Here is a 17,829-nt window from a genome sequence, read left to right as displayed (position 1 = left end):
GGAAGGTCAGCCCCCCAATCGCTCCGTGTGTGGGGACACCTGTTGCATCGCAAGGTGCATATCGCACCGTGTATGGGGGCCTTTAGAATCTTGTAACAGTTTGCTGTAAGGTTGTATCCTATGTAGGCCCTATATACACACCCACCAAGCTACCATGGTCCCATTTTGTATCGTATGGCGTGTTTATTACAGTATAATATAGCTCATCCATAATGTTTATGGAAGATGGCCAACTGTGGCGAGAACAAGGTGCCAGGCAAATTTGAAAGTAAAGGTTAACTCACTTGTCACCCCCTCTTACCAGCACTATATTAATGTTATGTATTCCATATGGTTTATGTGTGTTAGAATATATTATCACTGCACTGTTCTTAACTGTCACCAAGTGGGTTCTTAAGGTACTGCTGGATTCTCTAATATAGCTTGTAAAAGATCCATCGCCTGTGATCACCAGGTCCCAGCCAACCGGAGGCAGCCCAAGAGGTACTCAGAAACCCTGTAAAAAGATTTTTGTGTGACTACAGGGGAGATGTATCAAACCTTCTAAAGGGTGGAAAAGCTGTCCATAGCAACCAATCAGCTACTAGCTATCATTTTATAGTGTAAAAAGAGATTAGCGCTAGTTGCAGTATGCCTACACAAACAGACCTATGCTGGTTATCTGTTAACCATATTTACCAACATACTTGTGAATGACGCAATCAATTTTGATCAGATTAGAATAAGGATCATTGTATAACATGAATTGCAACATATATCTAAACAGAACTGAATAAAAAACCTTTAAAAACAAAATGATCAGGTTGCTGATTGCAACAATGTTTAGGCTTTCTGGGATTAAAGCTGGGCACACACTTATATAATCATCAGGCCATTCCTTCGATCACGTTTTGTCGGCTGACAGCCGGTCGCATCTTATGTGCAGCTTAATATTCATCCGATTCGACTGGACCATTTTCTTACAATATTTTGTCAGTCGGGGATCAAAGATCGCAAGTATGATTGTATAGGTGTGTACACTTGTATTGGCACTGTGGTCGGGGCTTCCCATGGGGAGTCAAGTCGATCAAAACATTGCATCGCAAGAGTAATCACAAAGGTGTGTACCCAGCTTTAGGAAAGGAAACCCCACAAGACCAACTGCTTCAGACAACCAAACCCACATGCTGACTCCTTCCAGTGTCTCCTGCACACCAGAGAGAGTGCAGTGTCTCCTGCACACCAGAGAGAGAGCAGTGTCTCCTGCACACCAGAGAGTGTAAAGAAAAGAGGGACAGAATAGGGTAAGGAGGCACTCAGCCGATTTGTTACTATTGCTGCAGTTTGCTGGCTTCACAGAAGCAACCACTTAAGGTGCGTACACACGTAACGATTTTTTGAACGATTTAACTACAACTACGTCGTTATCGTTCAAAAACTCGTTCAGTTTGAGTTATAACGATGAACAAAAATCGTTCAAACGCGCTCCCATTTGTAGTTCATTTCAGATTGACCAACATAACGATTTTCATTAAGGGAAGGAACATTTTTCATTCATTGTTATAAAAATCGTTTATTACACTTCAAAAAATCGTTCACTTTTTCAAAGGAAAATCTGACATATAATCTGACAGAAAATCGTTGGTTACAAAATCGTTACGTGTCTATGCACCTTAAATCTCAAAAGAGCTTAACATTGTTGCAATCATCAACCTGATTGTTGTTTTTAAATATTGTTTCAGTTGTTATGATATTGCAGTTTCTTCATGTTATTGCTGCAGTTCATGTTCCACTATACATAGTGCTCATATAATTTATACTGTTTATAACATTTTACTTGAGCAACTCTTTACCACAGCGTGGATTTTGAATACCATATACCTATCATTTTATAGAATGTGCATAAAAAATGCTAGCTAGAAGCGCAACTTCAACAACTGCCCAATTCTCCACTCTTTAGGTTTGATACATTTCAGCCTGCATCTGCTAGCGATCGGCCACGTTATTCTGGTCAGCTTATGGACCATTCTCCCCAGAAAAAAAAAGAAAATAACTAAGGATCCAGGGATAACTAGTTCCTGCTGTGAATTAAATACCCATTGTTTGGCTACTATAGTTTACCCTTTGATCTACCTGAACTGCCTGGACCCAAAACCCCAGGGGCACATGTTGCAGTGTGTCATGCAGGGCTACGTGAGCTGATAGTCCATGGATAAGCAGGTACCTTAGTGAATTCCTCCGTTGAATCAGACAGGGGATAAAAGGAGACCTCTCACCACACAGTTCTCACTCCTGTTTGGAACAGCACTGGCTAGGAGCCAGACTCCTGTTGGGCTGGTCCAGAATTGTGTCAATGATCAGATCTCCAAGGCTTAATGGACCCTGTTGGCATATACAGTGTGGCCAATAGCAGGACATCCCACTCGGCCCCGCCCATCTGGCAGAGAAGTTAATGGTGATGCTCAGGATTGGAACATTGCCCCATAGAATTCTGTGACTATAGCCCCTTTAAGGTATGGTTGCTCAATAGTTACTGAACCCATAGAGGTACTGTGTACTCTCAGCTGGCTGTTGCCTTAGAGCTGGCCAGCTAGTGCTGTTTGGTAAAAGAGCTAAACATAAAACCAGTAGCAAAACAGTGTTGACCTAAAATGATCCTTATTCTAATCTGATCAAAATTGATTGCGTCATTCACAAGTATGTTGGTAAATATGGTTAACAGATAACCAGCATAGGTCTGTTTGTGTAGGCATCCTGCAACTGCACTGACTGGCCACAAACCATAACATCACAGCCCTTCGCATTATTTAAGTCTAACATTTTTTGCCCATTATTAATCGCAATCTCATTAGTTATCCACCCTCTATACAGGCAACACTATTCTCTGCAAAGAAAAATACATAAAAGGGTGATAAATACACAATTTATTATACAAAAACAACAAATGATTAAGCCTATAGCAGCTTAAAATGAATGTCAGAAATAACTGGCAAAATGCTAGATGTATAATACAGATCAGCTACAGTAATATCATTTGGTAAAAAGGGTACACGTATCACTGAAGTAGCAGACCTAAAATAATAGACTGCTCTACTTGTTTTGTAGCAAGTTTCCAGGCTGGTTCAAAAAACGAAATAATAGTACATATGGGTTCCCGTAGATTTATACTGTAGTGCTCCAGTTTCTCCATGAGTTCACCCGTTGGTAGATGCTCCTAAAAGTAGTCTAAAGCGTGCTTCAATGGAAGCAAGTGCCATTAGATGAAGGTATTTTTCAATTGAATCAGTGGTTAAACCTTAAGGATCACTTTAATTTAGATTTTCTTCTGATGGGTTGGCTGGGCATAACAAAGCATGTATCTCTTGGCTGGAGGCATAAGGACAATGCAAGTTCAAAGATCCAGATGGTAGTGGAAAAATAGGGGCTGGAAGAATGTGAAGCATTCATTATACGTAACACTGATGTAACTGTTGCCTTGTACATATGTGCCATACATCTAGCCTCAATACGCCATGCAGCGCTACTTGCCTGGCGTGAGTGAGCCGCCAGGTCCTGTGTAACCCTGCTAGCGTAAGGTGTCTTTTTGCCAAAAATGCATGTAAGTCGCAATTCGATGTGGTGAGGACACATCAGCAGACTGTGCTGATTAATTTGATATGCGACAATTGCTATCTGTTTGTAACCGGAGTCTGTTTGGGATGCACAACAAAACGTCTGTATAGGATGCACAACAAAACGTCTGTATAGGATGCACAACAAAACGTCTGTATAGGATGCACAACAAAACGTCTGTATAGGATGCACAACAAAACGTCTGTATAGGATGCACAACAAAACGTCTGTATAGGATGCACAACAAAACGTCTGTATAGGATGCACAACAAAACGTCTGTATAGGATGCACAACAAAACGTCTGTATAGGATGCACAACAAAACGTCTGTATAGGATGCACATCAAAACGTCTGTATAGGATGCACAACAAAACGTCTGTATAGGATGCACAACAAAACGTCTGTATAGGATGCACAACAAAACGTCTGTATAGGATGCACAACAAAACGTCTGTATAGGATGCACAACAAAACGTCTGTATAGGATGCACAACAAAACGTCTGTATAGGATGCACAACAAACGTCTGTATAGGATGCACAACAAAACGTCTGTATAGGATGCACAACAAAACGTCTGTATAGGATGCACAACAAAACGTCTGTATAGGATGCACAACAAAACGTCTGTATAGGATGCACAACAAAACGTCTGTATAGGATGCACAACAAAACGTCTGTATAGGATGCACAACAAAACGTCTGTATAGGATGCACAACAAAACGTCTGTATAGGATGCACAACAAAACGTCTGTATAGGATGCACAACAAAACGTCTGTATAGGATGCACAACAAAACGTCTGTATAGGATGCACAACAAAACGTCTGTATAGGATGCACAACAAAACGTCTGTATAGGATGCACAACAAAACGTCTGTATAGGATGCACAACAAAACGTCTGTATAGGATGCACAACAAAACGTCTGTATAGGATGCACAACAAAACGTCTGTATAGGATGCACAACAAAACGTCTGTATAGGATGCACAACAAAACGTCTGTATAGGATGCACAACAAAACGTCTGTATAGGATGCACAACAAAACGTCTGTATAGGATGCACAACAAAACGTCTGTATAGGATGCACAACAAAACGTCTGTATAGGATGCACAACAAAACGTCTGTATAGGATGCACAACAAAACGTCTGTATAGGATGCACAACAAAACGTCTGTATAGGATGCACAACAAAACGTCTGTATAGGATGCACAACAAAACGTCTGTATAGGATGCACAACAAAACGTCTGTATAGGATGCACAACAAAACGTCTGTATAGGATGCACAACAAAACGTCTGTATAGGATGCACAACAAAACGTCTGTATAGGATGCACAACAAAACGTAAAATGAAAAAAGCTGCAGCCGCTACATTGTAGCACTTTGTATACAGATTCAGAGGCTCAGTCGCACACAGATATACAAGTATCGCATATTAATTAGCAGAGTCTGCTGGTGCGTCCCTAGTCGCATTGTGACTGAGACGTATTTTCGCCCCCCCAAAAAAATAAGACGTCCGCCACTATCAGAGTCTCTTGGGACTTGGCGCGCCGAGAGGGACTTATTGGCGCGACTACAGCAAAGATGTGTAAGGACATCTGTGCATGTAAGAATTTTGAAAGATGGCTGTTATCTAACTCTGTGAAGTATAACATAGAAACATACTTACTGTGACAAATGGGAGCCAGCTCCTTACATACATAAAAAAAATATATTTTTAATTTCCAAACGATTATACACTTTTATTTGTAAAACTTTGATAAACTGTACAAATATGATACGTTGTAAGATTAATTAGATAACAAATAAAACCCTCCAAACTACATCTATTAGGGGTATTCGATATGGGTGCGATAACATAGTTTTTTGCGTTAATATCGCACTTTTTAACTTTTTTGCGTTAATATCACTGGTTTTAGTTTTACACCGTATTCAATTTCAAAGACTTATCGCAGTTTTGAAAAGTCTTTGATAAAAAACGGTGATAACTTTTACCATTGAATAGGTGTCGAAAAAAAGTGCAGAATTGGGGTTTAGGGGTGCAGGCTTAAAAAAAATAGCCTGCACTCCTGAGATTGACATTTAAAAAAGAACTGTGTCAAAAAAAGTTTAAAAAAAAAATAGGGACACCCCAAAAAATTAATTTAAAAATTGGGGTGAAAAAAAAAAAAAAATGGGAAAAAATTGTATAACAATAGGGAAATAGGTTCAGGGCTATTCTGCAAGTATGCGGCATGTGTTTTCTAGAATAGAATTATAGCGGCAGGTGCACAAATGCAGAATTTTTAAAAACTTACTTTAGGGACACCAAAATATGCTAGTACCCATTTTCATGTACCCCAAATTTGATGGGACCACTTAAAAAAACGAAAAAAATAACCTAAGTGCTCTTCTGCATCACTTCTTCAATGTCGGGAAAAAAACACCTGCTGCGGCTATTTAAATCCCCGACTTTCAATTAAAGGCTAAAACGGGGGTACCCATAGTGTTCCCCCATGTTTTTACAACTTTAGGGGGGTCTTACAATTATTTTAAGGAAAAATTTGTGACTTTACGCAAATCCAACTTCGGAGTTTCCCGTTTTCGTTAATTTTATTTTGAATACGGGGATAAGCGGGAGCGCGCACAATACCTTTACGCAGAAAAAAACTCAGATATGAAACGTTAACTTCGCCAGGGAAGTTAACCTTTCATATTGAATACCCCTCTATATCTCACTCATAAACATATATTGTAATAACTTCATATAGACTTGTGTACTGTTACACTACATGCTTTCTGTACCCACAAACGGCTTGGTACTGTATTGAAAATAGGCCAACCCTCCGCATTGTTCCAACTGTCATGTGAATTGACAGTAACGTTTATCTGTACAAGTCCTTTACTGCATCATCAACCTGATAGACAGTCTAATATAGGCCTTGACAAAACCATGCCAACCAAGAATTCCTTCTCTCTTGTATCTTAAACAGGTTTTCCATACAGCTAGCACTGGGTTCTGAGCACACAATCCTTTAAAGCCACTGCCAGAAACAAAAGTATTTCACTTGATTTATTCATGTTTTATTGTTTATTTTGCACTAAGATAAAAGAAAAAAAACAAAACACACATTCTGGGCCCCTGGTAGCTGGACATGAGCAGAAAAGACAGGCGGTTCTGGTATTAATGTACCAATAGCATATTAGCTGTTGCAGTGTAGATTAGAGAATTCATGGTACTGTATTATTATCACATTTTATTTTTATAGCACCAACATATTCCATAATGCTTATTATACAGCATGGATAGTGTAATGGTTAGTATTACTGCCTCACAACACTGATTCTTGGGTTCAATTCCCACCCCGATACTAACTGTAATACAGTTTTGGCTATTAATTTTGTATTATCCAGATGGCGCACAAAACTTAGGGGGATATATCAAGCAGTGAAAAGACTAGGGCAGTTGCCCATAGCAACCCATTAGCTTTGAGGTAGCATTTATCAATAAAATGATAGGTAGAAGCCGTTTGTTTGCTTTGGATAACTTCTCTACTCTTTTCACTGCCTGGTACCTCTCCTTCTAAAGCTGGGTACACAATAGACAATATGTCGGCAGATCAGCCCAATATATCGTCCATGTTGGCAAGTGTGCATGTACAGTATAATGACCGGCCATGCGAGCTCCCGCAGGGTTGTTCCCGCAGCCTACATGCTGCTCAATCTGTCCATTTCGTCTAGTTTAGGGGTAGCCAACCTCCATCCTCGAGAGCTACTAATAGTTTACATTTTCCAGACCACCCAGCAGGTACACAGGTGTAGTCATAACTCACTGACACACTTTAAAAGATCCACAGGTGGAGCTAATTATTTCACTTGTGATTCTGTGATGAGACCTGGAAAACATGCACCGTTGATAGCTCTCCAGTAGAGAAAGATAACGTACCAGCCAATCAGCTACTGTAATTTTTCAATCACAGCCTGTAAAGTGACAGTTAGGAACTGATTGGTTGGCACATCATCTCTCTCCATGGCTAAGTACTGTACATCTACCCCTATGGCTCCTTGCTGAGATTTGTGAAATCGACACGTAGGGCCTCAGTGCCGCAGTGCTAGTTTCGGGCATGCGCTCAAGACGGAGAATACATGTTATGGCAACTAAACACCCGTCATTAGGTGCCGTAACCTGCATCTCCCAATATAAAGTGCTAGGCGCGATGGGGATAATTGAATAGCTCCTGGAACTCATTCCCGGCACTATTCAACATCGCATTTAATTGAATTGCCCCAATGTAGCTTTGCATTGTGCAAAATGGGTTTCACTACATTGCCCTAACTTGCGCTCATATTGTTAGTTGAACCCACCACTCTTATAATACGTGGAACTCAAACATCATGTAAAAACAAAGGTGAACAACAAAGACACATCTGTAAATGGAAGGCTTATTGTGTCCTTAGATTGCTAAATGAAAGAATCTGGGCCTGATTCAGACACGCTTGCGAGCGCATAGCGCTCACAGTCGATGGTGGGGTACTGCGCACGTGCGCAAGCCCCGGAGAGAGATTTTCTCTAGCTCCGGGGCTCACTACAAAAGGGGCGGCTGTCGATGTTGATCGACAGCTCGCCCCGTTTTGTAGGCGGGGAGGGGGGTGGCTACACAAACAGAGGCGTTCCCGAAGGAACACCTGCCATTTGTGGGAGGCACCACTGACATCACCAGTGATGCCACAACAACAAAAAAAAACGCCCTGATTCACAGCGAGCGCTCATCAAGAGCGTCTGGCTCTGAATTAGGCCCTCTGGTTTTTTTGGAAGCTAAACCCCAAATATCCTATCAACAGGAACATGTTAATTTTATCAATCCATTTTTAAAAGGGAAAAATGGGCCCTGACCTTTTAGCAGCGCACCGCTAAAACAGCCTGCCCTGAGCCTTCCCCACCCGCAGGTGAGAAAATTTGCGGTCAACTATCACCGCCGTGTTAATAGAAGCTATTTGCCGTGAGGAGAGAGAGCGAGCAAGAGATTTAGTGGGAGTTGAATAGCGCTTGGAAGTTGGTCCCGGAGCTATTCAATTCAGCGCGCTGTTTAGCCCGGCACTTACAAGTTAAGTCGGAGAATGCCGGTTGTCATGACTTAACCTTGGTGTTTAATTGTGAGAACCGTCATTCACTGACTAAAGTGCCGGCCGCGAGGCTATTAACGCCATGCTAAGCCAGAAAACAGCATTGCGGCCGGCACTTTAGTCTGATTTCATTGACCTAACAGCGTGCTGAATTGAATAGCTTTGGGAGTTCCTTGCGGCACTGTCAACAGCACGCTGAATTGAATCAGCCCCATAGATAAATAAATATGGCAAGCAAATGTCCCTGCCTATGGAAATAAAGCGTAGAAGCAAGACGTAGTGGCTGGAGTGTTTAATTTTAATATTAATGGTCCCATGCCAGTAAGGAATAAAATACAGGACTCTGTAAAGTGTAACGGCTAAAACATACAAAGCAAGCGAGACAGGAGGTTTCGGTGTCCGTTAGTGGTGATGGTGTTCCCGTGCTACAAGCTTGTAGAAAGAGCCACAAGATGGGCAGCGTTGAGCCTCTCCTTTGTGTAGCCAAAACCAGATTACAGACGTGTTCTCCTCCTCACCTGTGTATACACACAAGATATACCATCAATACAGTAGCAGAGGTCTGGGTTAAACAAATTATCTTACGGACCATAAACAGGAAGTATAAGAGAGCGATTCAATTGTCTTTTTTTTTAGCACCGCGAAAATTATTTTTGGGCGTCCATTACTTACTAGGCTTGTAGTGCCCAAATAGACTGGGTTTGTGTCTTAAGTCATGGTTAGGGTGCCCAACATTTGGGCGTTAAAAACGTGCTCTGAACGGAGCAACAATTCAAATTGCTCCATCGGGTGCTCACTAATTAGCGCGCCACATACAACAACTGAATTCTCCCCTAAAGTATTGGAAGTGGCTTCATTCCACCAGCCTAGTGCTAATATATCTGAATGGAAGGTTTAAAACAATTCAGTGGTATAAAACAAAGACAGTTACATAAGTCTTTCTGACTTACAGATGCAGCCTATGATCCTCTGGTTGTTTATAGAAGGAACAATATGTGGATCCTCTTTGCTCCCTTTGTACTGTTTTGGCTTCAGCATGTTGTATGGATCCTGGGAATGAGAAGACATCATTTTTACTAGAAAGGATGTGTCAGACTATTAAGCATGCTCTGCAGAGGCCAAATATTCTTGTAGATCAAAAAACACATTTACCCATGATACAAGGTCAATGAAGCAGCCTGTAGTCTATTAGAGAAATCCTCCACATTACATCTATATCTCACTCTCTCTGTGTATGCCGGCACCGGAATCTCGGCAGTAAGTAGTGGGGTTAGGGGGAGGGTAGGCTTTAGGCACTAGGGGGAGGGTAGGTTTAGGCATAGTAGTGGAGGGTTAGGATACTTACAGGCAGGTGTCAGTATCCTAACCCTGTCGCTCCCGAAGCTATTGAAGAAGTCCCTGCTGGACGAAACGGGTTGGGTGCTGCATGGACTATAGAAGTCCACTTGTTTATCTCAGATAAGCTTGACCTCTTATTTATTCAATATTTGTTTTTATACTGTGATTTTTTTTTGTCCTCAGTTGTTTATGTGCAATATTAAGTATGCCTCCTTATGCTAGTGGTGGTATTTTAATATGTACTTTGTCGATTTGTGTAAATAAATGTATGTTTTTAGAAATTTTTAGTATATGTATTCTTTATGAGATCTACCTCGTGACTTCACGGCACTTTGTATACCTTGTTATTTATGGCACATTAGCACTTTCTCTCTAAAATATACATCTAATGTTTTAAAAAATATATTTTTGCACACATATATACACCAGCACTTTACTTATATAGGCAATTACTATTGTTTATTCTTTTAGCATTTTTGTCATTCAATATTCACTTAGTCACTTTGAAGGTTGATAACCTTACACACTCTATTAATTGTTGAAATTTAGTCGCTTGACAATATATGAAAGTGTAATCAACTCATACAAAACTGCATTGTTACTGTACATCTCATTTGGCGTGCAAGGGCTTGTACAGGCGAGCTTCATGTAGGTTACACTGTGTCCTGTGATTCTGTACCCTCAAACGGCTTGCTACTGTATCGAAAATAGGCCAACCCTCCACTTTGTTGCAACTGTCATGTGAACTGACAGTAACGTGTATCAGTACAAGTCCTGAATCATCAACCTGACAGGCAGTCTAATATAGGCCTTGACAAAACCGTGCTGACCAAGAATTTCTCCTCTCGTTTCTTAAACAAATAGGTTTTCATACAATAGGACTAGATCCTCAGCACACAATCCTTTGAAGCCACTGCCAGAAACAAAAGCATTTCACTTTGCTTTATTTAATTGTATTTTGTTTCATTTGCACTAAGAAAGGAAAAAAAAGACAGTTCGAGCCCCAGGCAGCTAGACAGGAGCAAAGTGTTTAAAGCTACATACACACAGTACGCTCTGTACCACCAACGACTTGAAAGATATCTTTCAAAGATCTCATTCACTGAAGTCATCCTGCCACATCTCTGAACAGGCAAAGTTGACAATATCGTGCTAGTTGGGCTGCATGTACGGACGATCATAGATATCGTTATCGTTCATGCGGGAACGTGCATCGTTGGTCGTGTACTGCATAAAAATGAATGATATATCGTTGAACGATATCGTTATCGCTCATAGATATCGTACCGTGGAGCCGATTCAGACCGGCTCACTAGGGAGCGTTTGCTTGTAGCTGGCCGATATTTGCTCATGCATGCGCGAACTACTGCGAAAGATCGGGAAGCGCTCGCTCACCCAGCATACATGGCCCAGTTGAATGAGTGACAAGAGAGGCCGTTTGTGGGCGGTAAAAGGAGCCAGGCACTAGAAACAGGGGAGTGGAGGTGCGAATGCAGGCATACCTGAGTGTCTCAACGCCTTTTCAGAGGTGTGCATAATTAACAGGCAGCGTCATAGTACACGTCACCTGGTTGTATTTCACACTGAAGTGATCGCAGTGCTTGCGGCAAGGTATAGTCAATCTCAAGCACTGCGAGCACATCCGATAGTGCTCGATGTACCAATGTTTTCATGCACTTCCAGGAGATGACGTGTGCAAGTGGGCGTCTTATGAATGGCTGGTGGGTGTCTGCATACACAAAGTGATCGCTAACCAAGACATAGTGGGCATGCTAATGCCTTGCCGTGCGATCGCCTGCCTTGCTGGGTGTGCGTAGATTTGCATACTCTGGGAGCGAGCGAAAGCATCTAGCGAGCGGGTCTGAATGAGCTCCTGTGTGTATGCAGCATAAGAAAGACGGTTCCGGTAAAAGTGTACCAATAGCACCAACATATTCTATAGTGGTTATTATACATATTAACACTTTTAATTATTGATTCTGAGGACCTTGACGACAATCAAGATTCCAATATATAGGTATCAAAGTAATTGAATAGACAAGGTACGTGACCCATCATTAGTATTATAACCATATTTTCCAGCTGCCTCTTTATTTGGAACCAAACCTGTCTTCCCTATGTCCACGGAAATTATCCCTCTCTTGGGTCTGAAACATTCATCTGTATGTAGAAATACAATGCTTAGAATAAAAACTGCTTAGCTCAGAAGTTAGAACATCCCACTGTACAGTAATACAGATGTGTGATTTATGTATCCTATATTGGTGTACACTATATTATGATGCACAACAATCTCAATACAAAAATCTGCAATATACCCATGTCTACAAACCAGGGCTGGACAAATTCCTGGCGCCAGGTAGCAAATGCCAATAAAGGAATAACTCCTGATGAAATTTTGGGATTCATTTGTATTGAGGACAATAGATGCTGGATCTGTGCTGGGTAAAACAGATCTAGAAGCCTGACTTGACTGAGTAACTAGGTCTTCCTGCTGACAAATGAAAAAGATCAGCAGGTACCAAAATAAAAGTGGTCAGAATCTGGTATACAATCGGCACCCCCCCCGGGAGGGTTAGGCTAGGGGGAGGGAAGGTTAGGCACCCCCAGGGGGACTCAGGGTTAGGCACCCCCCCGAAGGAATTAGGTTTAGGCAGCGGGGAAGGGGGGGATTAGGGTTAGGCACAGGGGGGGGGGGGAGGTTAGGGTTAGGCACCCCTAAGGAGAGTTAGGGTTAGGGGGGTTAGTAGATACTTACCTTACCACGATCGGGATTTCCAGCGCTGCCAGGCTCTGCTGTTTTGTCGGGCTGCCGCTGCCGGGATTTGAACTCCCGGCCATGTGGCAGCCGGGATATCATACCGATTCCCAGAATCTAGTTCATGAATCGGTGTCATAATGTGCTACCTACTTCACCATGCTTCAGTGCTGTAAGAATCTCCCTCTCTAAGCCAGTAGCCTGCTCCTCATCAGTGGGAATACCTGCAGAAGACAAAGAGAAAATCCAATCATGCTGAAATAACTGCACACTGGTGAGGAAGATAAAGCAAATGCAAGTATAAACCAAGATATACCTCCAGAAGGATATGCATCCAAGCTATAATGTTATTTGAACAGATTTCTCAGTTATATTTGTCTGACATGACTTATGTGAAATAAAAGTTTTCCTGGTTACAATCCTGCATTCCCTCCTGGGGTCTTGATACAGGTCTTAAAGCTGTGGTCCGGAGCCGGGATTTTGCGGATTGGGACGTTATATGACTCTTCTAGAGACTGGCCTTTCTCTGATATCCAGGCTAAGTGGCTTCTCCCAAATGAGATATGGAGGTACCTCCAGGTTAAAAACTTCCTTATGTCAAGAGACCTTCGTTCTGCGGGGACTCGGGATCTGACGTTTTTGAGAGGCTGGTGATATCTCTGACCTCCTCCTCACATATATTATCAATTATATACCAATTCTTAATTGAGAAGTTTTTCTATGTTGCCAAACTTCATTAAAAGCTGGGAAAGGGACCTTGGTATGGATATCAGTATTCCTCAATGGAAGTCTATATTTGAAAAGTCTTGAAGTAGTTCCACTAATATACTCACTCTTGAGACTCATCTAGGTCATATCCCTATGGTATAGTTGCCCGTCCGTTTTATCTAAGATGTATCCTGGGTTCCTGAAAATAGTTGAAGGTATGGTATGGATTTGGGAATTCCACTCAATATGGGGTGGTCCTGTCCTGGCTTGTGAGTTTTCTGAGACGAGGTGATTTCGGTGACACTTCAAATACTAGGCTTAAACATACCAGAAGGGCCTGAACTTTGGCTTTTGAATTTACATGCTTCGCCCGTATATATGTGTATAAAAAGATCACTGTTGAAGTATTTCAATAGTGCAGCTAATCCCGCTATCCCTGTGTGCTGGCAATCTACCCCCCCCCCAACCCTTTCTGACTGGTTTCAAATAATTGAAATGTATAGAACTATGGATGATATTACTATGTATTCCTCTGATAAGTATAGGACCTACTCAACGGTATGGGTTGCTTGGATGGAATTCTGTGAATCCGAAAGGTACAAATCCCTAATTTGCGTACCTTGGCTCTCATTTTCTGATAAGTTATTTGACAGCAGCCCATTCTTTAATGAAACCCTTCTTTCTCTTCTTCATTTTCTTCTCTTTTATTACTTTTTATTATGTTTTGGCTTTAAATTGTGCATCATCTTCATTTTTGATCCTGTTGCTATGCCACATGCATTTTTATAGAGTATATACTTTTTCAATATTATTGTTGCGGTATATTGTACTGCTGCTTATTTTTGTACATGCACTTTAACATTTTTCATAACATTTACTTGCAAAAAAAAAAGTTTGCCTGGCTTACACAGGAGTAGATACCAGTGATACAGACTACGCTGAGAGCTATGAGAAGTGTCAGAATCCCATTTTCCATAGACTGGCTCACTCTAGATCCACAGTGGGCCTGACTGAGTCACACACATCTCTGAATAAGGCCGCATGTATCAACCCAAATAAACATCTTTGCACATATCCAGACAGGGGAGTAGCAAGGGTGGTTCCAGTGGAGCTCGTGATCCAGGCGCCGGCTCTATCCAGGGCGCCGGAGATCAGCCATCAGACGGGGGGTGGATCACCTGCTGCTGAGCGGAGCCTGAAGCACATAAAAGATTACTGCCCCCAGACAGGAAGCATAGTTGTGGGCAGAGCGGCGCTTGTGGCTCTGCCAACAACACGCCCCTAGTATGGAGGCACTGATCTCTTTATGTGCTTCACGCTCTGCTTAGTAGCAGGTGATCCGCCCCCCCATCTGATGGCTGATCCCCGGCGCCCTGCAACAGTGAGAGGGGGAGGAGATGGGCTACTGTATGTGTGTGAAGGAAGGGGACGGAAGCAATGTTATGTGGAAGAGCTGTATGTTTAATGCTGTCCATCCACTAGGCGATTATGCCTATCGATGGAGCGATAACGACCGTTGTTATTGCTCCATCGCTTGGTAATCGCCCGCAAATCGGGCAGTAAAAGGTTAAAAACGACCAGCGATGCGCGCGCCCGCTGGTCGTTTTTAACATCAGTCATCGCCCGAACATGACGGTCAACCTGACGACCGCCGTCAGGTTGCCTTGTTCGGGGATAAATGATCTGCTTACACTGAACGTCTGAACGTTCAGTGTATGCACTTCACGCCGCGGGAAACGACGGCATCGTAATCGTGCCGTCGTCACCCGCATCGTTAAATGGATGGGCAGCATAAGAGTGTGTGAGGAGGGGAGATCTTTGGGGGGGGGGGGAATCTGTGTGTGTGAAGGGGGGATCTGAATGAGGAAGGAGAGGGAGCTGTGTGGAGGGATCTCAGGTAGGCCCATATTCAATTAGCTGCGATAATTTCACCTACGTCGGCGAATTGTACTTTTCGCCTACATCGCGTGTTTTTGTCGAATTCACTTTTCATGTGCGACCCCGCTTTTCACCCTATTCAATTCCAAAGGACGCGTAAACGGAACCCAGCGAAACGCAAACAGGCAAAAAGTGCTGTCAGATTTGGGGAAATCAGCTTGACACCCCCCGAAAGATGCACTAACATTGGGGATCAATGTAGCTGCCCCCGAATAGCCCTGCTGAAACTATTTGGGGTACTTAAATGCTCTCAATAGCGTCTTTGCACAAGTGGTGAAGAATAGCATTTAGCTGATTTTTTGGGGTGAAAATAGTCCCAGCAAATTTGGGGTACATGAAAATGGGTGCAAGCATGGTTAAAAAAATCGCAAAAAGAAGTTTAAAAAACGGTGAAAAACGCACCTTCAGCGTGCATCTGCAATCCAAAATCACCTCCCCCATACTTGCAGACCCCCTAAAATCGTATTTCGCTAGTTTTTAAGTTTGTACCCCAACTTGTTTTTTTCATAGGGAATTTTTGGGGTGTTCCACTTTTTTTTTTACATTTAACCTTTGGGGACTTGTCCCATGGGTGCAGGGTGATTTCCCCACCTTTGCACCCCAAAACCGCAATTCCCCACTTTTTTCCACCTGCTATTCATAGGCGAACTTGTCTGCCTATTACATTGCATTGACTTTCCACTTATGTGAAAAGTCGTTGCAATTCAACAGGGCGAAAAGTTTCTGCCTGGCAAAATTACGTGACCCGCGATACTTTTCCGTGGATTCAGACTTTTCGCAGCTAATTGAATACGGCCCTTAGTGGGGAAAGTTGTATGTGTGAGAGGGTGTGAGTGGAGAGCTGTGGGGGTGTTCCGAGTGAGGGGGAGCACTGTGTAAGGGGAGGTGAGCTGAGTGAGGGGGAGCGTTGTGTTTGGGGGGAGGAGAGCTGAGTAATGGGGAGGAGCTGTGTGTGTTGGGGGATATGTGTGAGGAGGTGAGAGCTTTGTGAGTGGGTACATGCTGGACCTGCTTGGCACACTTTGGGGGGGTCGCGGTAGAGCACACATGCTCCGGGTGCCATGGCCACACTCTACACCTCTGCATCCAGGTAATTATGAGTAGCGCAGATCGAGGTCTCTCTTTCTGTGAAATTGGTGCTTTGGGAGGCACAGAAGAGAACCATCTTATGTCTTGTATATTACGCGTATGAGCCATGTGTATGCTGTGAGGACGCCTATTTCAGTCATACCTTATGCATAGGCTTGCCATATCATCCCTTTAACTCGGGATACATGAAGTACACAGGTTCTGTGGCTGGCTGACTTCAAGTCTACATCTCACCAGCTTTTAATCAGCCAAAGAACCGGTGTAATTCACGTGCCCCGAATTATAGGGTTGGCATGACCAGCCTACTTCTGCACCTTGGGGTAGGTGTAATGTAAGCACCGATAATAATGGTGAGGGCTGCTCTCACGCATGGTTAAAGTGTGGAGTATGTTTTCCCCAACATGACTTTTGGCCTAATTGGTTGGTCCTGAACCAACCAAGAGGCTGAGGCACCGCTGCATCATGCATTACATAGAATAATCACACAGTGCAGGTCTCTATAGTGAGCTGAGCTCAGACCTTGCATGCAGCGCACTACAAGTCACATACGGAGCAGGGAAGCCCCTGGGCTGGGCCAATCTGACGATCCGATATACATTTATTACATAATAAGCAGACCGGACATAAGGTACAGCAGACAGAGCAGGGGAGGCTCAGAGTCCGATCTGTGGTGTGTGGGAATGAATGAATGACTGGGGTGAGCTCCGGCCGGCCTGTGCCTCTCCCTGCGCCGGGCTGCGATCAGCTCACCTCCAGCAGACATATTCCGCGCTGGGGCCTCCGCCCTCGCAGCCCCGGTACTGGCGAAGGCGCGGACAGCGCTGCGGAACAGTAACCTGGAGGCCATGATAATACAGTGACAGTCTGACTCTATCAGTCTCACAAAAGCCTCTACAGGCAGGAAGACACAGCCCGGCAGCCACACGTCAGCTCCTGTCCTGCGCGATTCTTCTGTGTATGCTGCATCACGTGATAAGGAATGGCGGCCTCCACTTGTGTCAATGGTACTTCTTGCATACATACAAGGAGACTGATGCAGATAAATTGAAACCCCCCTCCAAAAAAAAAACTACATAATTGCAGACCCTCCAACATGACCCCTTCCACCAGGTACAAAATGCTCTGCTTCTGGGCTTCCCACCTAATTTATGATTGCAGCCACCTGTGTTGAAACACCCTTCTCGTCAGCATATTGCATACATGCCCAACCTCCCAGTTTTCGCGGAAGGCTCCCGAATTTTTCGGTTAACCCCCCCCCCCCCCCCTGCACACCCGGAATGGTAGGCACTTCTCCCGCAT

General features: G+C 43.3%; 1 protein-coding gene across 1 annotated transcript; it reads right to left on the bottom strand.

Annotated features, from left to right (window-relative positions):
* Positions 1-8,880: 8,880 nt before the first annotated feature.
* Positions 8,881-17,602, bottom strand: LOC148509218 (cytochrome c oxidase subunit 5B, mitochondrial-like). Its single transcript, XM_088443177.1, has 4 exons — positions 17,281-17,602; positions 12,949-13,019; positions 9,650-9,749; positions 8,881-9,217 (listed from the first exon to the last, which is right to left on the bottom strand). The coding sequence occupies exons 1-4, from the start codon at positions 17,549-17,551 to the stop codon at positions 9,102-9,104; spliced, it is 558 nt and encodes a 185-aa protein (XP_088299303.1). The 5' UTR covers positions 17,552-17,602; the 3' UTR covers positions 8,881-9,101.
* Between the last annotated feature and the right edge of the window lie 227 nt (positions 17,603-17,829).

The sequence above is a fragment of the Taudactylus pleione genome, unplaced genomic scaffold (genome assembly GCF_031769625.1).
Source record: "Taudactylus pleione unplaced genomic scaffold, aTauple2 ptg000329l, whole genome shotgun sequence".
Lineage (NCBI taxonomy): Eukaryota > Metazoa > Chordata > Amphibia > Anura > Myobatrachidae > Taudactylus > Taudactylus pleione.
Note: the sequence above shows the minus strand (reverse complement) of the source record. Positions and strands in the feature narration are given on the sequence as shown.